Here is a 26,179-nt window from a genome sequence, read left to right as displayed (position 1 = left end):
TCTCCCTCCCCCTCTCCTGTCTCCCTCCCCCTCTCCTGTCTCCCTCCCCCTCTCCTGTCTCCCTCCCCCTCTCCTCTGTCTCCCTCCCCCTCTCCTGTCTCCCTCCCCCTCTCCTGTCTCCCTCCCCCTCTCCTCTGTCTCCCTCCCCCTCTCCTGTCTCCCTCCCCCTCTCCTGTCTCCCTCCCCCTCTCCTGTCTCCCTCCCCCTCTCCTGTCTCCCTCCCCCTCTCCTGTCTCCCTCCCCCTCTCCTGTCTCCCTCCCCCTCTCCTGTCTCCCTCCCCCTCTCCTCTGTCTCCCTCCCCCTCTCCTGTCTCCCTCCCCCTCTCCTGTCTCCCTCCCCCTCTCCTGTCTCCCTCCCCCTCTCCTGTCTCCCTCCCCCTCTCCTCTGTCTCCCTCCCCCTCTCCTCTGTCTTCCTCCCCCTCTCCTGTCTCCCTCCCCCTCTCCTCTGTCTCCCTCCCCCTCTCCTGTCTCCCTCCCCCTCTCCTGTCTCCCTCCCCCTCTCCTGTCTCCCTCCCCCTCTCCTGTCTCCCTCCCCCTCTCCTGTCTCCCTCCCCCTCTCCTCTGTCTCCCTCCCCCTCTCCTCTGTCTTCCTCCCCCTCTCCTGTCTCCCTCCCCCTCTCCTGTCTCCCTCCCCCTCTCCTGTCTCCCTCCCCCTCTCCTCTGTCTCCCTCCCCCTCTCCTGTCTCCCTCCCCCTCTCCTGTCTCCCTCCCCCTCTCCTCTGTCTCCCTCCCCCTCTCCTGTCTCCCTCCCCCTCTCCTCTGTCTTCCTCCCCCTCTCCTGTCTCCCTCCCCCTCTCCTGTCTCCCTCCCCCTCTCCTGTCTCCCTCCCCCTCTCCTCTGTCTCCCTCCCCCTCTCCTGTCTCCCTCCCCCTCTCCTGTCTCCCTCCCCCTCTCCTGTCTCCCTCCCCCTCTCCTCTGTCTCCCTCCCCCTCTCCTCTGTCTCCCTCCCCCTCTCCTGTCTCCCTCCCCCTCTCCTGTCTCCCTCCCCCTCTCCTGTCTCCCTCCCCCTCTCCTCTGTCTCCCTCCCCCTCTCCTGTCTCCCTCCCCCTCTCCTCTGTCTCCCTCCCCCTCTCCTGTCTCCCTCCCCCTCTCCTGTCTCCCTCCCCCTCTCCTGTCTCCCTCCCCCTCTCCTCTGTCTCCCTCCCCCTCTCCTGTCTCCCTCCCCCTCTCCTGTCTCCCTCCCCCTCTCCTGTCTCCCTCCCCCTCTCCTCTGTCTCCCTCCCCCTCTCCTGTCTCCCTCCCCCTCTCCTGTCTCCCTCCCCCTCTCCTGTCTCCCTCCCCCTCTCCTCTGTCTCCCTCCCCCTCTCCTCTGTCTCCCTCCCCCTCTCCTCTGTCTCCCTCCCCCTGCAGGTGAGAGAATGAATGGGTTCCCCCGTGGCGTGCGAGGCCTGGAGCTGGGCAGCTTTGACAGCTGCTCGTCCTTCATGAGCAGCGAGCTGGACTCCACCAGCTGCTTTGACTCTGAGGATGACGACGCCACCAGCCGGTCTGACCCTTGCACCATCTTTATACCGCCTCCACATGACCTTTATATGACCCCTAACACAGTTCATGACCTCTGACCCCCAGGTTCAGTAACTGTGACCTCTGACCCCCAGGTTCAGTAACTGTGACCTTTGACCCCCAGGTTCAGCAGCTCCACCGAGCAGAGCTCCTCTCGCCTCATGAGACGCCATCGCCGTCGACGACGGAAACCGAAAACATCCAACATGGAGAGGGTGAGGCACACTCACCCTCAGTCTTACACACACGTGCACACACTTCCACACATCGCCTCAGGTGCTTGGTGTTCCAGTGTGATTGTTTCTCCTCAGTCCTCCTCGTTCAGCAGCATCACAGATTCCACCATGTCCCTCAACATAATCACCGTCACCCTCAACATGGGTAAGACCTGCCTGCCTGCCTGTCTGAAATCCATATCTGTTATGATCTAAATCTTAACACCTAGTTCAAATGTACAACAACACAGCAGCACGTGTGTAATGCACTTCCTGTTTCCTGCTGCCAGAGAAGTACAACTTCCTGGGCATCAGCATCGTGGGCCAGAGCAACGAGAGAGGGGACGGGGGCATCTACATCGGCTCCATCATGAAGGGCGGGGCCGTGGCAGCAGACGGCCGCATCGAGCCTGGAGACATGCTGCTGCAGGTGAGACTCACCTGGGGGGGGGGGGGGGGGTGTGTGTGTGTGTGTGTGTGTGTGTGTGTGTGTGTGTGTGTGTGTGTGTGTGTGTGTGTGTGAGAGAGAGATGTTAACGCACTTTTGTTCTCAGGTGAACGACATCAACTTTGAGAACATGAGCAACGATGATGCTGTCAGAGTGCTGAGAGACATCGTCCACAAACCAGGGTGACACACACACACGCTCACTCACTCACTCACACACACACACTCACTCACTCACACACACACACACACACACACACACACACACTCACACACACACACACACTCACACACACACACACTCACACACACAGCATTACACAAACAACTATACCCAGACATACACATCAGATCTCTGTATTTAGTGTGTTCTCTGTGTTAAGAGTGTGTGTGTGTGTTCCACAGACCCATCACTCTGACCGTAGCTAAGTGCTGGGACCCCAACCCTCGAAGCTGCTTTGCCTTACCCAGGAGTGAGTATTACACACACACTCGTGTACACACACACCCTCATACACGTACACACCCACGCTCTGTTGTAACCCTGTCCCCCGTCCTCCTCCAGGTGAGCCGATCCGGCCCATTGACCCTGCAGCCTGGGTGTCCCACACGGCTGCCATGACGGGGGTGTTCCCCTCCTACGGCCTCAGCCCCTCTATGAGCACCGTCACCTCCACCTCCTCCTCCGTCAGTAGCTCCCTCCCCGAGACCGAGCGTGAGTCACTCCGTCCACTCCACCCCTGACCTGTCACAGCTGCATCATGCTGCATTCATCTTGTCTGACCAGTTCTGACTCCTCCTCCTGCTCCTCTCACCCTGTCAGGATTTGACGACTTCCACCTGTCGATCCACAGCGACATGGCAACGGTTGCCAAGGCGATGGCGTCCCCTGAGTCTGGGCTGGAGGTGAGAGACAGGATGTGGCTGAAGATCACCATCGCCAATGCCTTCATAGGTGCGCATCACTTCCTGTTTTTCTCCCATTCCCTCAGTTGGCCCTTGGCTGGTCAGGGATAACATCCTGTGTGTGTGCAGGCTCAGACGTGGTGGACTGGCTGTTCCACCATGTGGAGGGCTTCTCCGACCGGCGCGAGGCCAGGAAGTATGCTAGCAACCTGCTGAAGGCCGGCTTCATCCGCCACACCGTCAACAAGATCACCTTCTCAGAGCAGTGCTACTACGTGTTCGGAGACCTGTGTGGCAGTAAGGACCAACCCTGATATGCTGCTCCACGCGCTACACGCTCCACACGCTACACGCTCCACGCGCTACACGCTCCACACGCTACACGCTCCACACGCTACACGCTCCACGCGCTACATGCTCCACACGCTACACGCTCCACGCGCTACACGCTCCACACGCTACACGCTCCACGCGCTACATGCTCCACACGCTACACGCTCCACGCGCTACACGCTCCACACGCTACATGCTCCACACGCTACACGCTCCACACGCTACACGCTCCACGCGCTACACGCTCCACACGCTACACGCTCCACGCGCTACACGCTCCACGCGCTACACGCTCCACACGCTACACGCTCCACGCGCTACATGCTCCACACGCTACACGCTCCACACGCTACACGCTCCACGCGCTACATGCTCCACACGCTACACACGCTCCAAGCTACACGCTCCACGCGCTACACGCTCCACGCGCTACACGCTCCACACGTTACATGCTCCACACGCTCCACACGCTACACGCTCCACACGTTACACGCTCCACACGCATGTTTGTAGAACATTGAGCAGTGCAGGACACCAGGATGTTGGAGTCCCAGGAGAGGCTTTGCTGACCTTCCTCTCTACTCCCCAGACATGACACACCTCTCCCTCCACGACCACGACGGTTCCAGTGGGGGGGCGTCTGACCAGGACACCCTGCCACCCCTGCCCCACCCCGGGGCGGCCCCCTGGCCCCTGGCCCTGCCCTACCAGTTCCCTGCCCCTCACCCCTACAGCCCCCCCCAGGACCTAGGCTACCCTGCTGGGGGGCGTGGCCAGGGCAGCGCCGGCAGCCAGCACAGTGAGGGTGAGTCTGCAGGCAGGGTTGTGGTTGGGGTTCAAGTTAGGGTTAACTTCCAGGGACCTGGTACACCTGTACATCAAGAAACTGACCTCCCTCTCTCCCTCTTACCCCTGACAGAAAGCAGTGGCTCCAACTGCAGTAAGACAGAAGGAAGGGGCGGAGCCGGGGGCTCCAAGTCAGGTGGCAGCGGCAGCGAATCAGAGGTGAGGAGCCAGCGTGCTGCCAGCGAGCGCAGTGTCCGCAGTTCCTACAGCCACCGCAGCGGCCACCCTCACGGGGGCCTGGTGTACGGGCCCCCCGGCCTGCCCCCCCACCTGGGGCCCCTGGCCTCTGCCCCCCCTGGGGCCCCCCCCGGCCGTGAGATGGCCTCCACGCCCCCGGAACTCTCCGGCTCGCGCCAGTCCCTGCGCATGGCCGTAGGTAACCCTGGGGAGTTCTTTGTGGACGTCATGTGACAGGGGTCATATGACGGGTCTGTGTTTGTTATTGTTTAACGCTGAGAAGGACGGAGGCTTCTAGAAATCACTCGTCGCTCCATCCCGGCTCGTCATCCTCGTGTCCAGTGTGTAGACCTGTTGGCGGTGAGGCTGGGGCCAAGGTAATGACCAGGACTACGGCCTTGGATGAGGTCCACACCATTTCCTGTTAGAGCGTCTCCATGGAGACACGGCTGGGTCAAGCGGCCATACTTTCTTCAGTGAAGAAGCCCCCAGGGGGAACCAAAGCGCCTTCCTGCGTTTCCTACTTAGGAGGGGGACATGTTTGTGTGTGCACAGGAAGGGAGACGAGGGTGACTCAGCCTTTACTGCAGGATGCTTTATCGTTCATGTTCTGCTTTTCGTTTTCCACTCCTTGTCCCTCTACAGCGGTCTGCCTTCCCCCAACCTCGCACAGACACACGGGGGAGAAACCTCTCCCTCCTCCTAGTCCTCTCCTCCCTTCACCCCCCCCCCCCAATCCTCTCGCCCTCCCTCCTCTCCTCATTGTTACCTCTAACTACAGACTATGCCCTCCACCCCCTAAAAAAGTATGAGAAAGCATTTCTGTTAGCCTTTACATTACTACAGACTTTTAAATGTTGGACTTTTGATAAAAAACTGAGAAGACATTTGTGTAGATGGACTGAGAGGAGAGCCTGGCAGCTGTTTTTATTCTGCCTGCTTTTGTTTTAGATCTAGTGGGTCACCAATACTGCATTTTTATTAACACTAAAACACGAGCATTCAGTCTCAAGACTCAACTGTATTCAGCCAGAAAGCCTCTGTTGTATGATGATGTATCGAGGGGGGGAAATTTCTTATGTCTTTCACACTACTTTTATCAATGTCTTTTTATTTATAAATATAGTTTTATGACTTTAACTTGGTTGCGTCTTCCTTTCCTGTGTATGCGTGTGTGGGGGGGGTGGGTGTGTGTGTGTAGGCTGTGTGTGGGGGGGGGGGTGGGTGTGTGTGTGTAGGCTGTGTGTGGGGGGGGGGGTGGGTGTGTGTGTGTAGGCTGTGTGTGGGGGGGGGGGGGTGGGTGTGTGTGTGTAGGCTGTGTGTGGGGGGGGGGGGTGGGTGTGTGTGTGTAGGCTGTGTGTGTGGGGGGGGTGGGTGTGTGTGTGTAGGCTGTGTGTGTGGGGGGGGGGGGTGGGAAGGGGCTGTGTGTGTGGGGGGGGGGGGTAGGCTGTGTGTGTGTGGGGAGGGGCTGTGTGTGTGTGTGTGTGTGTAGGCTGTGTGTGTGTGTTTGGTGATGTAGAGGTTTGGCTAAGGACATGCAGCATTCCAATCAAAGAATCTGGTCCACAGATGTGTGTGTGTGTGTGTGTGTGTGTGTAGGAGAGTGTTTGTGTAAAGGGAGGGGGGGGGGGGTCCAACCGTTATCTCTGTAGTTAATCACCTCTCCAACTCACTGACCCACTCAAATAGCTTACCCAAGCTCCCCAGTGCCGCACATAGCTTATGCTTGCTTGTTGCTGCATCTACAATGGCAACGCCAGGAAGCTTCCTGTGGGTAGTTGGTTAAAATACCATAGAAGAGAAACAGCCATGGATCCAATGGCAGCCAACAAACATGAACGGGACAAACGCAGACAACTACGATGTGGTGCCAAACAAAGCTGATAAAGGTGTTTAATAGAGCTCCCCTGGATGTCCTCATATTTGTGTCATCTTTCACCTACGTTTTCAATGGAAACTTTGTAGCAATACTTATAAGGGCGTGCCCGAGGCGTTAACACATAGCCCAGCCGCGCCTTTTCCCGGTTTGACCGTAAACGTCGCCAGCAGCTCCAGGTCAGCTGATAGTTTGGAGGAGAGGAGGAGGACCGTGAAGTTATCGGATTTGTGAACCAGGAATTCATTGACTTCATTACTTAACTCTAAACCAAAAAAGGGAAGCCGTTATCGGCGTGAGAGAACTCGGGTAAGCTGAGCTAATCATATTTGAGATGTATAATATCAGTTACATAGCTAGAAAGGTGATCGTAGGTTGTTGGCCAACATAAATAGCGTTAGATCCGTTTATTTGTGCCTGTGAAGAGCTTGCATGGTGGTGGCTAGCTATATATAGCGTTAGCTATGTCCTCGGTCGGCCTAGTGTACTTGCTGAAAAATATAGGACTGGGGAATGCCTAAAATATGTCTAGAATTTAAACATAATTTGGTATTGCAAGATGTAGACTCAGTTATATATATTTGAGTGATGCAACCAGTTGTACCAATTGTGGAACAATGCCACACTTGGCTAATACGCGTTTCATTATTAAACGTATAGTGTCTTCATTCCATGGTATATAGTCTCAGCCCGCTACTGCATCCTATAGCTCCCGTTACTTTAGCTACCTTAGTAGCACTAACTCCTGACTGGTTGTTCGCCTAGCAAGCTAGCTGAGTAGCAGGGTCTCATTCATCCTAGGTTGAAGGTCAAGTAAGCATATATGTATCAGCTAACTATCAAGCTACACACAATGTGCATAGCCAACCACGTACAGTACTAGTATGAGGATGGAAACTGATTAAACGTTCAGAGATTAAACCTGATGGCTCGGAATCTAGCTAAGTAGCTACCTAGCTAGTACATGTTTCCGGAAAACGTATGGCAGACATCTTGGGCCAATAAAATAACGAATAAAGCGCTTAGCTATATCTGACTACGATACAGCTTGTTTTGAACATGGGAAAGATCCAGATTCCCTCGTGGAACGGACAAGATCGCGCCGACCCGCTAAGTATGTCGTGTCTAAACGTAGCTGATGTCCACGACGCCTGGGCTGAACTGTTGCTGTTGTGGAAACTTCCACCCTGGGCAACACGAACATCACGTCTCTAAACAGTCAAATATTTGCTCTCTGCTTCCACGTGAAAGCCAGTTTCATCCCAGAACATAAAGCTACACTGTCAGCCATATGTTGAGGCTACAGATAAGATACTACTATGTATGTAGTTGGGATGAACATGATTCCAGAATGTTCTGACTTCTCAGGTAGTTGGCCATTCCTGCTCAACATGAGAACCTTTTAGAGGGAGCTAAATCACAGGGTGGATACCTGTGTGTGGTGTGGGGTGGATACCTGTGTGTGGTGTGGATTGAGAGAACATGTGCTTGTGTTGACTGAACCACCACAGTGGAGGAAGTGTGTGCATGAAGATTCAAAGACAAGCCTACACATCTACCTCTCCCTTATCCTCCCTTGTTCTCTGTACATCTCCCCTCCCACCCATAATCCACCTCTCTCTCTCTCTCTCTCTCTCTCTCTCTCTCTCTCTCTCTCTCTCTCTCTCTCTCTCTCTCTCCCCCCCTTACCCCCCCTCTCCCTCCAGGTGGGAGTGTTGACCATGGCCAGTGAGGACTGAGGGACAGCAACGATGATCGGAGGACTGTTCATCTACAACCACAAGGGAGAGGTGCTAATCTCCCGCGTCTACCGCAATGACATAGGGTGAGATGCACGCACACACAGAACAGAACAGAACACACAAAGACACACGTAGTATCCATGTCTAATACTGTGTTCTCCCTGTAGTGCATGCAGTGTATGTTGGCTGTGTGTTTAAATGCCCCTAAAGACTAGTGGGTCTGCATTAAATACTGAGAGGAGCTCAACGTGTGAGCGTCTGAGTGTGAACGTTCGGCTCACACGCACGTCACCGTGACGATGCGATGTGTATGTCTCCGTGACGATGCGATGTGTATGTCTCCGTGACGATGCGATGTGTTGAGAAGGTGCTTGTCTCCTGTGGTACCTGCCGGGCAGGCGGTTTACAGCAGTTCCACTCCTCATACTGCAACTCCACTAGTCTAGCAACCGTCATGGCTCCTACATCACGCGTCCCTCTCTGTTTCCCTCTTTCTGTCTCTCTCTCTGTTTCCCTCTCTCTGTTTCCCTCTCTCTGTTTCCCTCTCTCTGTTTCCCTCTCTCTGTCTCTCTCTCTCTGTTTCCCTCTCTCTGTCTCTCTATCTCTGTCTCTCTCTGCGCTAATCTCTCCTTCTCTCCCTGTGTGTATTGACATGCACAAAAATGTCTGTTTATTTGTCTCTTTCCTCTCCACCTTTTTACATCCCTCTTCTCTCGGTCCTTCTCTCCTCCTCCTCCCATTTCTCCATCCTGGCCCATGTAGGAATAGGTAAGAGACATGCCAACCTGTCAAGCATGACTCTGCCCACTCAACCCTTAGCAACAAATCAGAGGCTCTAAATTGCATGACCTTTGACCTCACAGCAGGTTCCTTCCTGATGCCCCCTCTGAGCATGTCACCTGACATCGCAGTGAATAAACCAGTCCTCAGAACCAGTTATAACCAGTTCCACCAGCTCAGCCTAACCCCTCCTCAGTCTTGAGCTGCAGCCTGCTACCAGCCTGAAGGACCCCTCCCTCCCTCCCTCCCTCCCTCCCTCCCTCCCTCCCTCCCTCCCTCCCTCCCTCCCTCCCTCCCTCCCTCCCTCCCTCCCTCCCTCCCTCCCTCCCTCCCTCCCTCCCTCCCTCCCTCCCTCCCTCCCTCCCTCCCTCCCTCCCTCCCTCCCTCCCTCCCCTCCCCTCCCCTCCCCTCCCCTCCCCTCCCCTCCCCTCCCCTCCCTCTCCCACAGGTAGTCTGCTGCCCAGCTGTTAGTAATACCTTTTAAACATTGAATAACAGCTTTAGTTTAATGGCATGTTCACACTGCAGTGTTTTATTTACGCTCTACACCGCTCGCCTTCCCACAGTGCACCACGCTCGGGGGCGTGTCAGACAGATTAATGCAGAGCTGTAGTTCTCTTCGGTCACTGTTGTAGTTCCTATAATGTCATTGCAAAGTGTGCAGACAAAATACAACTTTTACACACATTAAGCAAAGTCCAATATCTGACATCTTATCTACTGCACACAATAGGTTATCTTTTTCCACACTTATTTTTAGGCAGAGTGAAAGATTAAATGCCACCCGCACTCTATGTAACCGGTCTTGTGCTGGCTGGAATAGGCCTACAGAGTTGTCTATGGTCCATGTTGTATTTGTATTTATAGTGTTTACGCTCATTTTTATTATTAATGTATTGTAATAGTTACAATTTCTGCAAGCTAGCTAGCACTTGAGCAATTTTTCCAGTGACATTGAAAATGATTGTATTCATAAGCTAGCTGGATTTTGATAGGTAACCATATCTGCTCTTTCTCCCTATTTTTTCTTTTTTGTTACCGTCCCACAGTCTTCCATTTCTTTTTGCATACATCGACTAGAAAGAAAGATGTGTCAGACATAAACGTTGACATGTGTACTAAGTGTGTGGATAAGAGCGTGTGCTAAATGTCTAAATGTAACCTTTTATTATATTACTCGAAATCTCTGGAAATCAATCGCTCGATTATGACTTGCCACTACTCATTCACTGTTTGGCTAGCGAGTGGCTGCCAGCCAGCATTTCACCGTTGAATGTCAATCGTGTGCTGGGTGAGCTAGCTAGACTATGCAGCTAGCACAGAAGAAAGTTACATAATGCGACAAAACTGAATTAAAGTACATAATACACACCAGGGACGCCTACAACCTAAGCAACCCTGCGCCAGGCATCATTTTATTTTGTTTACGTCTCTGTAATCGTACAGAGACGTATCATACAGTACTGGGTGTGCAGACACAGACGATGAGTTGCTCTTACATCTTGAAATTGTCAATATTTACCATGACAAACAGTTGCTACGTTACAAGAAACCAATCTGATTGGCCAACGCTAGCATTTTTCACTCTCGTCATTTACATAAAGTTGAGAAAATCCAACTTGCAACTCTCCGCTCGGCTCGCCTTTCCACAATGCCCTACACGAGCGTCAACGCCTGGTTTCATTGAAAATGAGTTGGAAGCCGCCGCCCGCTCCGCTGCAGGGTGCACCGTAAGACAGAGGTCTTCAGCCCTGGTCCTCAGGGACCCCCTGTCCTGCACGTTTTAGATGTTTCCCTGCTCCAACACACCTGATTCAAATGAATGGGTCGTTATCTACATATGCAGAAGCCTGTTAACAACCATTCATTTGAATCAGGTGTGTTGGAGCAGGGAAACATCTAAAACGTGCAGGACAGGGGGTCCCTGAGGACCAGGGTTGAAGACCTCTGCCGTAAGATAACGTTCTGCTTCACTGCCAGTTAAGTGTTAGTGTTGCAGGGGACAGTGCCCTCTAGTGGTGGTGAAAACACCAGATCTGAACATGTCTAACAATCTCTCCTCTTCTTCAATCTCTATCCACCCATCTCTCTACTCATCTCTCCCTCGCACTGTAACCATCTCTTAATCATCATACATCTCATTCTACATCTTCTCTATATCTATACATCTATATCTCTGCACATCTATATCTCTATACTTCTCTATATCTATACTTCTCTATACCTATACATCTATATCTCTATACACCTCTATCTGTATCCACCTCTCCCCCAGGCGTAACGCGGTGGACGCGTTCCGTGTGAACGTGATCCACGCACGCCAGCAGGTGCGCTCCCCAGTCTCCAACATCGCCCGCACCTCCTTCTTCCACGTCAAGCGCTCCAACATCTGGCTGGCAGCCGTCACCAAGCAGAACGTCAATGCTGCCATGGTGTTTGAGTTCCTCTACAAGATGTGTGATGTCATGGCTGCCTACTTTGGGAAGATCAGCGAGGAGAACATCAAAAACAACTTTGTCCTCATCTATGAGCTGCTGGACGGTATCTGTGATGAGGACGTCAAACATTTTTTGTGTTTTATGATGAGTTGTGTTTTGTTGGGAAAATGTGTTAGGTTCACTACTGCTGGAGGGTTATTGGCCATAATGTGTGTGTGTGTGTGTGTGTGTGTGTGTGTACAGAGATCCTGGACTTTGGTTATCCCCAGAACTCAGAGACAGGAGCTCTTAAAACCTTCATAACCCAACAAGGCATCAAGGGCCAGGTACACCCCTCTCTCTCTCCCTTTCTCTACCCCTCTCTCTACCCCTCTCTCTACCCCTCTCTCTACCCCTCTCTCTACCCCTCTCTCTACCCTTCTACCTCTCTCTCTCTCTACCCCTCTCTCTCCCTTTCTTTACCCCCTCTCTCTACCTCTCTCTCTAACCCTCTCTACCTCTCTCTCTCCATCCCTCTCTCTACCCCTCTCTCTCCCTCTCTCTCTCTCTCTCTCTCTACCCCTCTCTCTACCCCTCTCTCTACCCCTCTCTACCTCCCTCTCTCTCTACCCCTCTCTCCCTTTCTCTACCCCCTCTCTCTACCTCTCTCTCTACCCCCTCTCTCTCTCTCTCTCTCCTCTCTCCCTCTCTCTCTCTCTACACCCATGGAAGTGTTATATACATGCTTAAGGGGAACAAGGAAGGTTATTCCAGGTGTATTCATCTTACGTAGGGAGGCGTTGTTTCCCCCCCCCCCCCCCCTCGCAGCACCACACCAAGGAAGAGCAGTCCCAGATCACCAGCCAGGTGACTGGGCAGATCGGCTGGAGGCGAGAGGGCATCAAGTACCGCCGCAACGAGCTCTTCCTGGATGTGCTGGAGAGCGTCAACCTGCTCATGTCTCCCCAGGGTGAGCTGGAAAACGCCGTAATAATGCCTTAATAACGCCGTAATAACGCCGTAATAACGCCTTAATAACGCCGTAATAATGCCTTAATAACGCCTTAATAATGCCGTAATAATGCCTTAATAACGCCGTAATAATGCCTTAATAACGCCGTAATAATGCCTTAATAACGCCGTAATAATGCCTAATAACGCCGTAATAATGCCTTAATAACGCCGTAATAATGCCTTAATAACGCCGTAATACATTTACAATATTTATTCATTTAGCAGACGCTTTTATCCAAAGTGACTACCAAGAGAGAGCTTTACAAAAGTGCATAGGTCACTGATCATAACAACGAGGGTAGCCAAAACATGAGGCATACATTGTGAAACCAAATAAGTCCCAAAGAGAAGAAACTTAAGAGCATGTAGTTAAACAAGATACAATTGAACAACATGAACCTCAGAAGTGCAAGAGTGTACCTGTAGAAAAAGCAAGCAACGATAATATATTTTGCGTATACGAGTACAATCATTTTAAATCTGTTACAACTAACCAACAAGAGCAACAAGTCTCAATAACAGTCATTTGTGATCCTGGAGGAAACTAACATTAGGTCCAGCCAATAATTCCTAAGTAAGTAATAACGCAGTAATAACGTTAGCTGTCTAGTTAAATGTACATGCGTGTAGAGGAAACACTCCAGTAACGAGACAGTAACGACAGTGATCATAGTGATTATACAATGATAAAAGAGTAATAAACCATTCATAAAACAGTAATAATACATGAATTATACATGAATGATATATTAATAATACATCATTAATAAACTAATAACACATTGATCATGAGAGCCCGACATGACTCACAGCACAAACACCTTCTGCTCATCAAGTATGTTGTTAATGAACAACATGAAGCACGGGGTGACCTGGCGACCCCTGACCCCTGACCCTGCAGGCCAGGTGCTGAGTGCGCACGTGTCGGGGCGTGTGGTGATGAAGAGCTACCTGAGTGGGATGCCTGAGTGCAAGTTCGGCATGAACGACAAGATCGTCATCGACAAGCAGGGCAAGGGCGGGGTCACCGACGAGGCTGGGAAGAGGTGAGTGACGGCTCTGGGGGCCAATGGGGATGGAGCAGGACGGCCTATTATATATGTGTGGAGACACCTGGATGGACTTGTCAGCCAGTCAGCATTGTGACTTTATTGGTTAGTTTTAGAGAGTCAGCCAAAGAGCGTGTGGCTCATCTGTCCTGGGTTAGGGTTCTGTCTGTCCTGGGTTAGGGTTCTGTCTGTCCTGGGTTAGGGTTCTGTCTGTCCTGGGTTAGGGTTCTGTCTTCCTGGGTTAGGGTTCTGTCTGTCCTGGGTTAGGGTTCTGTCTGTCCTGGGTTAGGGTTCTGTCTTCCTGGGTTAGGGTTCTGTCTTCCTGGGTTAGGGTTCTGACTGTCCTGGCTTAGGGTTCTGACTGTCCTGGGTTAGGGTTCTGTCTTCCTGGGTTAGGGTTCTGACTGTCCTGGGTTAGGGTTCTGACTGTCCTGGGTTAGGGTTCTGTCTTCCTGGGTTAGGGTTCTGTCTGTCCTGGGTTAGGGTTCTGTCTGTCCTGGGTTAGGGTTCTGACTGTCCTGGGTTAGGGTTCTGTCTGTCCTGGGTTAGGGTTCTGTCTGTCCTGGGTTAGGGTTCTGACTGTCCTGGGTTAGGGTTCTGTCTGTCCTGGGTTAGGGTTCTGTCTTCCTGGGTTAGGGTTCTGTCTGTCCTGGGTTAGGGTTCTGTCTGTCCTGGGTTAGGGTTCTGTCTGTCCTGGGTTAGGGTTCTGACTGTCCTGAGTTAGGGTTCTGTCTTCCTGGGTTAGGGTTCTGTCTGTCACTCACTGCCTTCTTCTGTTTGCTTCCTCTCATCTCTCTCTCTCTCTGGTCTTCAGTGAGTTAGGGGGAAGGTACGGCATTCCCTCCAGTTAGTTTTCCAGCTACTCAGTCTAAACATGTGTGGAGGCCTCGGGTCGCTGGCTCCACCCCCTGGGTCGCTAGCTCCACCCCCTGGGTCCCTAGCTCCGGCCCTGGAGCTAGAGATGGCTCTTCCAAGTTTAAATCTAGGTCTGACCATGCCCTGCAGGGATACATTTACATTTAGCAGACGACATTTATCCAGAGCGATTTACAGTAAGTACAGGGACATTCCCCCCCCGAGGCAAGGGTGAAGTGCCTTCACACAACGTCATTTTGACATGGTCAGGAATCGAACCGGCGACTTTCTGGTTGCTAGCCCGGTTCCCTAACCGCTCAGCAATCTGACTCCCTGGGGATGCTTATGAACAGAAATCGGGTGCCTCCACATATCTTTAGTTAACACCAGGAAGGTGTGTGTGTTGAGAGAGTAGTGTTTTGTGTTTGATGTTGTGTAGACAGAGTACTGCGTGTGTTTCTGTGTTCAGTGTTAGTTGTGAAATAGTTAAGTAAATTGTTGTGTTTTAAAAGGTTGGTGTGGGGGGGTGTGTGTGTTATATGTTTATATGATGAGCAGGCGAGTGAGTGAGTGAGTGTGTGTGTGTGTGTGAGCAGGTGTGTGTGTGTGTCTGACCAGCTGTCCTCCTGCAGCAGTGGGAAGCAGTCCATAGCCATCGATGACTGCACCTTCCACCAGTGTGTGCGACTCAGCAGGTTTGACTCTGAACGCAGTATCAGCTTCATCCCCCCTGACGGGGACTACGAGCTCATGAGGTCAGTCCCCTCACCTTGACCCCTGACCCCTGACCCCAACCCCTCACCTGGTTGCTAGTGTTCACTACCATATCTAGCTAGTGTCAGTCATGTGTTTACTGTGTTTACCAGGTTCTTTGCTACAGTGTGATTGTTTATTTGTGTCAGGTACCGCACCACCAAAGACATCATCCTGCCGTTCAGGGTGATTCCTCTGGTCCGGGAGGTGGGCCGCACCAAGCTGGAGGTCAAGGTGGTCATCAAGTCCAACTTCAAACCCTCGCTGCTGGCCCAGAAGATAGAGGTGAGCTGGACTCCACCTGGACCCAGCTGGAGGTCTAGGTCTTATACCTAACCTAGCTAGGGCTGGTCTAGGTCTTATACCTTAACCTAGCTAGGGCTGGTCTAGGTCTTATACCCAACCTAGCTAGGGCTGGTCTAGGTCTTATACCCAACCTAGCTAGGGCTGTTGGTGTTGGTCCTGCTAACCCTCTCCCCCCAGGTGCGTATCCCCACCCCCCTCACCACCAGTGGCGTCCAGGTGATCTGCATGAAGGGCAAGGCCAAGTACAAGGCCAGCGAGAACGCCATCGTCTGGAAGTTAGTGCCTCTGTCTCTCTCTCTCTCTCCCCCCTCCCCCTCTAGGGTTTATTTCTCTTTTTATCCCTTCTCTTTTGCTCTCTCGCTCTCCTTTTCACTGTGTGTGCTGGTTCACATGTATTCACGGTGCCCCTGTGTGTGCAGGATCAAGCGCATGGCAGGGATGAAGGAGTCTCAGATCAGTGCTGAGATCGAGCTGCTGCCCACCAACGACAAGAAGAAGTGGGCGCGGCCCCCCATCTCCATGAACTTTGAGGTGGGCACACACACACCACACAACCCACACACACACCGCATACACAGTACACCACACACTCCGTATCTGTCTGTCACCCTGACTCCGCCCCCCCAGGTGCCGTTTGCTCCCTCTGGTCTGAAGGTGCGCTACCTGAAGGTGTTTGAGTCCAAGCTCAACTACAGCGATCACGACGTCATCAAGTGGGTCCGCTACATCGGCCGCAGCGGGATCTACGAGACGCGCTGCTAGCCCCGCCCACCTGCTAGCCCCGCCCACCTGCAAGCCCTGCCCACCACCAACTGGCCCAGCCCACTGTCTGCAAAACGTTGCTAGCTTTGGTGACCACCCTCCTCCCTTTCTCCTCCCTCTCTCCTCCCACACCCCTTTCTCCTCCCACATCCCTCCCCTCTACTCCTCCCTCCATCCCTCTATCCTCCTCCCTCTGTCCTCCTCCCTCTCTCCTCCTGCCTCTGTGCTCCTCCCTCTCTCCTCCTCCCTCTCTTCTTCTCCCTCTCTTCTCCTCCCTCTCTCCTCCTCCCTCTCCCCCTCTCTCCTCCCACATGTTTAAGGGAGAGGGATTAACATGTAAAAGGCAGAGCACAGATATATGATATATGCAGGACGTGAAATGTTGTGTCAGTGACTTCAGACGTCTGTTGTGAACACCAGGGGTGTGTGTGTGTGAACACCAGGGGTGTGTGTGTGTCTATGTCCAGTACACCCCCCCCCCCCTCTCTAGTATTTCTGAGCTCCTCTCCACCCTGTAGTTCTACATAGCCTACAACTTCCATCATCCTCTCTGGTCTGGTTGATCACTTCCTGCCTCTGAGCTACTCTGTGTGTGAGCATCATTGATTGGCTGCCATGTATGAGTGGGTGGAACAGACTTGGACAGTGACTCCGCCCCTGGTGGTCACATGGTGTTGTGTCTGATGTGTCATGTTTGCAGCCATGGTGACTGTACTGTCCAATAAAATGTGATCATGTACCCCAGTCTTCCCCTGGCTCTGGCTGTTCTATGCTTGAGCCTTTGACTCCAGATCAAGTGTTCCCAGGTTCAGATCCCCCCTGCTAACTCAGGTGTGCTGGGAGACCTTGCAACCTGCTTATCTGCCCACACCTGCAGAAGAACGTCCTGTCCTCCCAGAAACCTTTGCAACTGAACACGACACACAAAGACACCCACTGTAATTAACATCTTTATTTTTTGTTGCATTTGTGTTTTTTGTTCTTTTTTCTCTCATCATTTGTCTGGCCTGAACATTCAGGCTCCAGGATTTCCTCCTTCAGGATCCAGACCATTGGAACTCCCACAAGTCAGAAGAACTGATCAGATGTTCCATAACAAAAGACCAGTGAGATTTAAAAACGGATGGAATCCCTATGGTTACAAGATTACCTGCTTTAAAAGAAGACTCTCTCCTTGTTTCAGCTACCTGAGGAACACACACTCATGCTGTATCACCATGGTGACAGACAAGCTATGCCCTCAGCCTAGCATGTCGCTTAGCAACCGTGACTTGCCCCCCTGTGAACGTCTGATACCATCTTTAATATTATTCCTAGAATTTCTCGTCCTATCAGATCTCCACAGTGCATAGGGAGGAGGGGCTAGTAGGAGGCAATCAGAAATTAACTGTTTTGTTTAAGTCATACAGATATACACACACACACATTCGCTTTCTCTCCCCAGCTGTAGAACCCTGAACCCAGACAGACCAGGACTCTGGTTTTAAAGAACCTTCCTCTCGGACAGTCTCTCCCCCTGTTAGTCTCTCCTCCTGTTAGACAGTCTCTCCCCCTGTTAGTCTTTCCTCCTGTTAGACAGTCTCTCCAGAGGCATGCACACATACACACTCACATGCGTGTGGACGAACACACACACACCCACCAGGGAGAGCTGGTCTGGACCCCCTTGCTGTGATCCTCCAGGGTTGGTCAGGAGCTCAGACAGCATATCCTACAATCCCCTGCTTCAACAAGTCTCTACAACATCATCACATCTGGGTGACAGAGAACCTAACAGGAAGTGAGTGAGTGAGATCATCACATACAGGTGTGAATGAGGAAGTAACTGAGAATGTGACATGTAGGAAGTGAGAAAGTAACACAGGAAGTGAAATCCCCAAACCCCCCCCAACTTAACAAGTGGTTAAAATAAGCATACAAAAAATTAAAATGTAATTCAAAAACAAACTAAAATAAAGGGCGATCCATGTGAAGCGACTGGCTCTGGTTGCTGTTGGAGCAACGGAACAACAAAAAACGATCAGGGGAACGCTTGACAAACAACTGGCCCATGATTGGACGAGCTCTACAGGCATAATCCAACGAACTGGCTTGCGATTGGAGGATCTATGGCTACCGGCAACAGAGGGCTAGGACAGAGGAGCCCCTCCCTCTTTAATCCTCGTCATCGTCATCCTCGCTGATGGGGTAACCACGGGCGACGTGGTGGGAGGGGGGGGAGGGAGGGGGGAGGTCTTGGTGAAGAAGGGGAGGCGGAAGGAGGGGGAGGGGGAGCGCTCTTCCCTGGTGGGGCTGCTGTTGGGGCTCTGCCTGGGGCTGATGGCCTGGAGCATACGCCCTCGACCTTCCTTCAACATGTGTTTCTGCAAGGGGGAGAGGAGGGGAGGGGAGGAAAGAGAGGGAGGGAGGATAATATGTCAAGAGGAATCAATTGCAACATTCTCTCTCTCCCTCTCTCTCGTACTGTGGCAGAGGTGAACAGTGTAGAGCTCACCAGCGCCCCCTCCGGACCAAACATCTGCAGGAAGTTGCCGATGAACTCCCGTGATTTCTCCTCCCACTTCTGAATGAGGTCGATGCTCTTCTCCTCCACCTTCTGGACGAACTCCTTGCTCTTCTCCTCAACATCTTTCACCTTCCTCTTCACCTTGTCCACGCGCTCCTGCAGGTGGTACTTCTTTTCCTGTGGGTGGGGACGGACAGACAGACAGACAATCATTATTAAATGGTCAGTTAAACATGATGATGATAATGATAGTGCTGCTGGTGCTGAAGACGCGTACGTTAATGAAGCTGACGTTCAGCTCCTTGGCGGTGTACCCCCGCTGCAGGTTGCGTCTCACGTACACATCGTAGTCTCGTACGATCCGTGTGATGATGTCAGAGGTTGAGATGCCCTCTGTCCGCTGGGTGGGAGCGAACATGCCTGGAGGTCAGAGGTCAGGGGTCACACCAGAGAGTCAGGGGTCGAGAGCTTGTTGCTATAGGTGCTGCTATGGTACCCACCCGCCTCTTTGATGTGTTTGTAAACGTCGTCACTTCCCGCTGAGGAGTATGGGATGTCGTCATGGGCAACAAAGTCGATCTAGAGAGAAGGGGGGGGGTGGGTCAACTGAACAACATTGCATTCAATACATGCAGGGTACACACACCTACACCTCGACAACAGCTCTCTCTCTCTCTCTCTCTCTCTCTCTCTCTCTCTCTCTCGCTCTCGCTCTCGCTCTCGCTCTCAGCTCTCAGCTCTCAGCTCTCAGCTCTCTCTCCGTCCTACCCGGTGCTTGGCCAGGAACTCTGGGGAGAGCGTCCAGGGGGCGTTCCTCACCACCTCGTCGATGTAGCGACAGTGGCTAACAGCATCATAGCGCTCGTCCTCATTCATGACCGTGAAGCCCTTAAACTGGTGTGTCAGGTCATCACTACACACTGGGGGCGACATACACACACACAGACACACACGTACAGACACACACACACAGACACAGTTTGAAGACACACAAAGGTTAAAGGGTGAGTGTAGCTCAGTGTAGCTGAGTACATTACAGACAAAAGGGTAATTTTACATCTCACACCCTGTCACTCACACACACACACACCAACACTCACACCCCTACCTCCTACGATGAGGTGTGTGTTGGGGAACAGGCCCTTGGCCTGCATGAGGGCGCGGGCATGGCCGGAGTGGAACACATCGAAGATGCCGTCTGCGTACACCCTCACCGGCCTATCAGCTGAGAGACGGGGCGGGACATGGCAGTGACTGACAGCTAGAGGGTGTGTGAGTATACTGTGTGTGTGTGTATACTGTGTGTGTGTGTCTTACGTGGGGTGCCTCTCTTGGCTTCCTCCATGCTGACTCTCTGGTACGGCTCACAGTCTGCCTGCTCGAGCTCATCAGCAAACGGAGCAGGATGCTTCAACCCCTGAACACACACACACATAAACACACACACGCACATACACACACACGCACACGTGTAACGTGTTTGACAGGTGTGAACATCACATAACCCAGATCCTCTGCTCTCCCCTCCCTCATTACCACAGTGCATCTTGGGACTTTAACAGCTCTGTCTCTCTCCTCTGCCTCCCCGTTCGAACCCTCTCTCCTCCTCTTCCTGGACAGCTGCCGACTGGAAGTGTGGGCCTCCATCTTGCTTCAGGGGGCAAAGGTCACACACCTGAATACACATGTGAAATGTATGTTGTTGGGTTGTTTGCGTTCCCGGCAGTTCCGCTTCTCTCCACGGGGTGGCGCCCTTGCTAATCATGTTCCCACAGAGAAGCAGGAACAGAGTGGCGGTGTGGCTGTCACTGTTACATAAGTCTGGAACATTCAACAGGGGAGGTATTCAGCTCCTTTTAAATCCCTTTTACACACACGCACACACGTCCACCTCCCCGCTAGCATTCTGCTGCGCAAGAGGGACAGATCTCTTGACTTGTTTACACCGCGTCGGCCCCGCCCCATTCCGTTCATACCGGAGCTAATAAGCAGTCAGCAAACACACTATGCGCTAGGAGTGTCTTCCGGTGTCCCCCGCCCGGGACACCGGCGAGCTCGATCTGTATGCAGTGCAAAAGTCAAAACCGAGCGTGACGTTACATTCTGCTGACTTCCAACATTGCTATTTAGCCCTTCCCTGTTTATCGGGGCAAGGAGAGCAACCACCGGGCAGTCCTGACACTATGTAACAAGCCTCTCACCCGTCTCCCTTTCTCTCTCCTTACCCCTCCCCTTTACCCTCCATCCCCCATTCCCCCCCCCCCCCTCCCCTCTCCGTCCTCCACTTGGCTCCGTTTAAAGGGGGCGCATAGCGTGTAAGATTTACATCCTAACGGGGTCGGTTTCTATAACGGGAGTGTACAAGGGCGACACGAGCTACTGCAAAGTCATTCCTCTGATCTGAAGATAGAAACACACTGTTCTTGTTGCTCTTTAACACCTCTCATACACACTGTCTCTCTCACACACACACACACACACACACACACACACACACACAGCCCTGCTGTGTCATATGCGATCTGGCCTCTGAAAAGGAAATAGAGGACTGAAAGTGGTTGGTGGTGCGTTGACTTTGCTTTACTCTGTTAACAAAACCATCCACATTCAACCTTGCCCTGAGTCCATCACCAGAAGGAAATGAAAGGGTCGCGAGATTTCATCCTTATCGCCACGTAGCTTTAGTTTAGCTGACAGTGATCTGGCCGAGCAGCTGTTTGGTTATTTGGTCCCGGCTAGCTAGTCAGTCCCAGGGTTAGTTATTAAAGCTTCACCGGGCGTCCTACGTAAACCAGCGGTAACCACAACTAAATGACGGGATTGCTGACTTTAAAGACTTAACAGTGTCTCCAAGTAACTAGCCATCCGGATGTTTAGTGAAACTAATGACATTACTTAAAAATTACATGTATTTGCAGCACCTGTCTGAATGAAAACAACCGTACCGTAGCTAGCTAGGGTTAGCTAACTAACGTTAGATTGTTCAACTTGCAACTACAAATAGCCTACGCGAAATGTGACATTTTGGTTCGCAAGAGGTTAGCTAGATAGGCTAGTTAGTTAACTCACCAGCACCGACAATCGATTTAAATGACTAACGAAAGGATCGGTGTTTCTTGGAGAATTCTTGAGCCGGTTTATCCTTGAATCTAAAGCAGCGGTTCGAGTCTCCGGCAGTCAGACTAGCTTACTGCCCTCCGTGAACTACAACACCCACTCTTCTACGAAATTACGTGGCTGTCAGAAAGTACATTCCGGTTCCTTGAGGATAAAACCCGTGCTGCCCCCTCGCGACAATTTTGGTGTACTTTTGCTTGATGGACAAATTATTTAGAAACCACAAATAATAAATAAAACGTAAAGAAAAGTTTAAAACATAAAAAGGTACGTCCTTGTGGTTGTATTATAGCCTACTCTGAAGTAAACAAAACAATAGTCAGTACAGGTAGGTTTGTCATCAATAAAGTTTTTATTAATTTCCCTCGTCTGTCACTGCCAGCAAACCCAGATGGTTATGCACAACACATCAATCTGGCATCTATTTACATATTTACCCATCTCCACATTGTTGGTGAGACATAACTTCATGTTTCCCTGGAGGCCAACGCAGCTGTCCAAGACTCTCCATCAACCCATCACACAGACATCTCTAAAGGGATGATTCCATAATCATCTTTCTGGAATATTTAAAATGTCCAAACATATTTCCCAGCTTGAGTTTACATCTGCTAGATCTATGAAGTAGTCTTATTGACTGTAGAAATAAGACATATTAGAAAAGATTTGAAGGCAGCATTAAATAATCACAGAATTTTAAAGCAGAGAAATTTAGAAATCTTAACCTTGTACTGGAGTCCGATGTTGAATCGTTGGCAACTTAAGGACCCCTGACCTGTTAGAGCCGTCTAACCCTGTACCACCTAAACCTGAAGACAAACTAAACAGAAAAACTGGGCCCACAAACCAAATTAAGTAAGACAAAGTGTTTGTTCTGTCTGACAGTACAGTGACTAGATTAGAGTAGGTCATCACAGCACCTTGACTAGATTAGAGTAGGTCATCACAGCACCTTGACTAGATTAGAGTAGGTCATCACAGCACCTTGACTAGATTAGAGTAGGTCATCACAGCACCTTGACTAGATTAGAGTAGGTCATCACAGCACAGCAGTGGAGAGATGGGACTTCTCCACCAGTAAGGGAATGGTTTCAAGATGGCCGCTGTGCCAAGGATGTCACTGAGCATCAGCTGTGAGAGAAGCTAGGCATGGTCTGGCCTGGTCTGGCCTGGTTTGGCATGGCCTGGTTTGGCATGGCCTGGTTAGTTCTTGAACTAAGGCACCTAGAAGGAATGGCTTGGAAGTTTCAGAGCTAGCTAACAAAAGAAAATCCATTGAAAGAACATTTTCAATGAACAAAAAAAAATAATGAAAGAAATGTTTCAAATAAACAAATGAAGGAGAAGAAGTCAGTGAAAGTGCAAGACAGTAGCTGGTCATCTGACTGGTAGACTTCACAACACTCTGCTGATTGGACTTGGAGGTGGCAGGGCAAGGTGGAGCTGGGGTTCTGTCAGGAACAGGGTTCAGGGGGGTGGAGCTGGGGTTCTGTGAAACAGGGTTCAGGGGGGTGGAGCTGGGGTTCTGTCAGGAACAGGGTTCGGTAGCATCGGGGGGGGGGGGGGGGGGCGGATACTGAGTGGAATGAACACAGTAGTGATGTCATCGCTGTTGTCCTACATCCCCATGCGGATACTCTGGATGATCTGGAAAATGGCTAGAGAGGGGGGGGGGGAGAAGTGGAAGGAGGGAGAGGGTGAAAGGGGGGGGAGGGAGGGAGAGGGGAGAAGGAGGAAGAGAGACAAAATTCACATGTTTAGTACAGGTTGAACCAGTCACCCTGCACACTCTCTCTCTCACATACACACAGATAAACAGAGCACAGGCACCACTCCTAGAACACACACCCTGTGCCCCTCGGAGCCAAGTAGGGTGAGACAACACACACACACAAACGCACACACGCACGCACACACCAGCTGGGCCAGCTGACTCTGCTGGAGACAAGACCAGCAGAGACGAGTGTGACACCTTCCATAGCAACTTCCAGTTGAATACAGACAGCTGAAGTAAACAAGGAAGGAGAAGAGGAGACTGAGATGAAGAGGAGACGTAGGAGAGGAGATGTAGGAGGGGAGATGAGGGGGGTGAGGTGAGGAGATGAGGGGGTGAGGAGATGAGGGGGTGAAGAGATGAGGGGGTGAGGAGATGAGGGGGTGAGGAGATGAGGGGGTGAGGAGATGAGGGGGTGAGGAGATGAGGGGGTGAGGAGATGAGGGGGTGAGGAGATGAAGGGGTGAGGAGATGAAGGGGTGAGGAGATGAAGGGGTGAGGAGATGAAGGGGTGAGGAGATGAGGGGGTGGGGAGATGAGGGGGTGGGGAGATGAGGGGGTGGGGAGATGAAGGGGTGAGGAGATGAAGGGGTGAGGAGATGAAGGGGTGAGGAGATGAAGGGGTGAGGAGATGAGGGGGTGAGGAGATGAGGGGGTGAGGAGATGAGATAAGGGGATAACGTGGTAAGGAGATGAGGTGGACGGTCTTAGCTGTATCTCCCACGCATGGAACATGTCATTATAAAGTCCAAGCAGTGCAACAGTGGAAATGCTGATGAGGCGTTTCTGTGTAAATGATTACGCAGATTTGCCACAAGGCCGAGCGAGGGGCTTATCAGCTACCTGTGAGAGAACACCTGCTGGCATCTGATATCACTCAGACCACCACAACTCTTCCTATGCACAAACAAGGCATTTAGTGATACAAGATGTGGTTTCGCTGACCAACACAGATACAAAGCTGTTACACGTGTAAAGGCTGTGTACTGGAACAAACCTTGTTTGTGCATAGGTAGAGTTAGGGTTATGGTGGTATTTCTTTCAGTATTCTCTCGACCAGTGGTTTTCACCCTGTCCTGCATGTTTTAGATGTTTCCCTGCTCCAACACACCTGATTCAAATGCATGTTCGTTACCAGGCTTCTACAGAGCGAGATAACGACCCCTTTGAATCAGGTGTGTTGGAACAGGGAAACATCTAAATCGTCCAGGACAGGGGAGCCCTAAGGACGGGGTTAAGAACCACTGCTCCAGAGTCTAGACAGTCTGTCTGGACGCGTGATGTGAGATGTTAACGAGGCCACCGGACCGTACATCCAACTGTGATCTGAAGTGGGGTCTTACCTGATCCGCACACCACGAAGATGAACAGCGCCAGCAGCCACGGCCCAACCGCTACCTTGTCATCCGTAGCGTTTCTCTGCAAAAAAACGGGACAGTTGGGGTTAGCTAAATGTGTACGCTTGAGTTTTATACAATCAAAACCTAGATATCTAACATTAATAAACGGAACTGCACTGGAGTGTAGACCACATAACGAACCGCCTGCAATAGATTCACTTAACTAAGCTAGCTCTAGCTAACTAGCGTCTGGGTACGTAGCATATGCTGTAAACTTGGTTTAAAAAGTGTACACAGGTGAACGTGAAAAGTGAATTCGCTAGCTGGGCACCAAATACTAATACATAACCCTAATTCCCAAATCATTGTGGTTCTTTTGAGAGCATTTGAATACATGGCTAGCTACAGTAGCTAGTACCGGGACCTAGGAGAAAAGGGGAATGAATCTTACCGTAGATTTGGCTACGTTGCCTCTTAACGTGATGTTCTTGCTATGTTTCTCGTTAGCCATGCGAATTCTCTGTTTGGCGACCATCTTTCAAAGTTGTGGACTACAGAATCTCAGTCAGAAAATAAAAAAATAAAAAATAAATGATTATTTTATCCTTTCGCCGAAAATCAAACAGCTCTGTTGCTACCGATTAACAGGAGGAGAATAAAAGCAGTGCAAATGTATACGTATACAGTTCCCTATACCCCGCCCGCACCGGAAACCCGCATGTCTCACTTCCAGTGCCTATCTCTCCGCCGCCCAGTCATTGAGTATTTAGTGCTCTTTCTATAGGCCCTCATTTCTGGAGTGATTTTATGATGAGATTTGGCCAGTTCACTGTAGCTAACTTCATGTCACTCGAAATGTTCCCCACATTTGTAAGTGGTCAAACGAATTTATTAGAGGGTTTTCACAGTCTCAACCCAGGCAATTTAGACCCATGGCCTAACTAGTCACTGATGGATTACCAACTGAATCAATCACGGCTTGTTTGTGTATCACGAGCCGATATTATCTGCTGTGAGTCATACCAACTGCTCACAATCGTTAATCGGTATCTATTTCAGACATATTTATTATTCAATCTTAAGGTAAGAGTCATACAAACCTGTAAAAGACGATTGGGTGGGTCGGGAAGGTGGTGATGAAGCTCGCGCATTGATACAGATACTGTTTCTCTGTGACGTGTGTCTTGATTGCGCCATCCTTGACTGGTGGAACATGACAGAAACACCACATGATAGACAGTATACTTTAATAATGTTCACTGTCTAACGTTACGTGTCCACTACAGCGTTTTTTAACGCTCTGCACCGCTTGCCTTCCCACAGTGCACCACGCTCGGGGGTGTGTTAGACAAGTTAATACAAGGTCACCATAGTAGTCATGGCCATGATGCAAGCCTGCAGACCGGAGGCCTGTTCCATAAAGCGAGTTTACCGAAGCCAGACTTAAGTCAGTTAGTCG

General features: G+C 51.3%; 4 protein-coding genes across 5 annotated transcripts in view; 2 read left to right on the top strand and 2 right to left on the bottom strand.

Annotated features, from left to right (window-relative positions):
• LOC146272166 (segment polarity protein dishevelled homolog DVL-3-like) overlaps positions 1–5,569 on the top strand; it is a 9,564-nt gene extending 3,995 nt beyond the window's left edge. The window contains exons 5-15 of the mRNA XM_084706695.1: positions 1,352–1,487; positions 1,629–1,719; positions 1,816–1,885; positions 2,010–2,149; positions 2,274–2,350; positions 2,573–2,640; positions 2,733–2,882; positions 2,991–3,122; positions 3,203–3,370; positions 3,996–4,211; positions 4,326–5,569. Coding sequence (XP_084562821.1) covers positions 1,352–1,487; positions 1,629–1,719; positions 1,816–1,885; positions 2,010–2,149; positions 2,274–2,350; positions 2,573–2,640; positions 2,733–2,882; positions 2,991–3,122; positions 3,203–3,370; positions 3,996–4,211; positions 4,326–4,663 — 1,586 coding nt within the window. The 3' untranslated portion in view covers positions 4,664–5,569. The remainder of the gene's footprint in view (positions 1–1,351; positions 1,488–1,628; positions 1,720–1,815; positions 1,886–2,009; positions 2,150–2,273; positions 2,351–2,572; positions 2,641–2,732; positions 2,883–2,990; positions 3,123–3,202; positions 3,371–3,995; positions 4,212–4,325) is intronic.
• Positions 5,570–6,442: 873 nt separating this feature from the next.
• On the top strand, positions 6,443–16,727 carry LOC146272165 (AP-2 complex subunit mu-A). 2 transcript variants are annotated; one of them, XM_084706698.1, is made up of 11 exons: positions 6,443–6,614; positions 8,012–8,130; positions 11,103–11,368; positions 11,509–11,591; positions 12,073–12,214; positions 13,160–13,304; positions 14,798–14,917; positions 15,065–15,200; positions 15,399–15,496; positions 15,641–15,752; positions 15,849–16,727. In XM_084706698.1, the coding sequence occupies exons 2-11, from the start codon at positions 8,057–8,059 to the stop codon at positions 15,981–15,983; spliced, it is 1,311 nt and encodes a 436-aa protein (XP_084562824.1). In that variant the 5' UTR covers positions 6,443–6,614; positions 8,012–8,056; the 3' UTR covers positions 15,984–16,727. The 2 variants fall into 2 exon arrangements, with proteins under 2 accessions (XP_084562824.1, XP_084562823.1); XM_084706697.1 differs by having other exon boundaries at positions 6,445–6,614; positions 14,795–14,917.
• A 193-nt stretch (positions 16,728–16,920) lies between these two features.
• LOC146272164 (choline-phosphate cytidylyltransferase A-like) lies at positions 16,921–21,717 on the bottom strand. The gene is given in 10 exon segments (XM_084706708.1): positions 16,921–18,214; positions 18,217–18,346; positions 18,478–18,666; positions 18,767–18,909; positions 18,990–19,068; positions 19,258–19,409; positions 19,598–19,714; positions 19,807–19,906; positions 20,026–20,164; positions 21,559–21,717. Coding segments are annotated over 9 exon segments (1,098 nt in total). The 5' UTR covers positions 20,137–20,164; positions 21,559–21,717; the 3' UTR covers positions 16,921–18,137.
• Positions 21,718–21,939: 222 nt separating this feature from the next.
• On the bottom strand, positions 21,940–25,958 carry LOC146272163 (stress-associated endoplasmic reticulum protein 1-like). Its single transcript, XM_084706745.1, has 3 exons — positions 25,172–25,958; positions 24,724–24,799; positions 21,940–23,264 (listed from the first exon to the last, which is right to left on the bottom strand). Exons 1-3 carry the CDS (start codon positions 25,253–25,255, stop codon positions 23,224–23,226), a joined length of 201 nt encoding a protein of 66 aa, XP_084562871.1. The 5' UTR covers positions 25,256–25,958; the 3' UTR covers positions 21,940–23,223.
• Positions 25,959–26,179: the final 221 nt, after the last annotated feature.

The sequence above is a fragment of the Hypomesus nipponensis genome, chromosome 10 (assembly GCF_054491055.1).
Source record: "Hypomesus nipponensis isolate SF chromosome 10, ASM5449105v1, whole genome shotgun sequence".
In the NCBI taxonomy this organism is placed as follows: domain Eukaryota; kingdom Metazoa; phylum Chordata; class Actinopteri; order Osmeriformes; family Osmeridae; genus Hypomesus; species Hypomesus nipponensis.
This window is presented reverse-complemented; position numbering and strand designations above follow the sequence as displayed.

Coding starts and splice junctions, on each gene's coding strand:
- LOC146272165 (XM_084706697.1), top strand. CDS start 8,057: ATGATCGGAGGACTGTTCATCTACAACCACAAGGGAGAGGTGCTAATC. Junction 8,131..11,102: donor GTCTACCGCAATGACATAGG/GTGAGATGCACG, acceptor CCTCTCCCCCAG/GCGTAACGCGGTGGACGCGT. Junction 15,497..15,640: donor GAGAACGCCATCGTCTGGAA/GTTAGTGCCTCT, acceptor CTGTGTGTGCAG/GATCAAGCGCATGGCAGGGA.
- LOC146272163 (XM_084706745.1), bottom strand. CDS start 25,255: ATGGTCGCCAAACAGAGAATTCGCATGGCTAACGAGAAACATAGCAAG. Junction 24,800..25,171: donor GCAACGTAGCCAAATCTACG/GTAAGATTCATT, acceptor GTTTTTTTGCAG/AGAAACGCTACGGATGACAA. Junction 23,265..24,723: donor CTTCGTGGTGTGCGGATCAG/GTAAGACCCCAC, acceptor CCCCCTCTCTAG/CCATTTTCCAGATCATCCAG.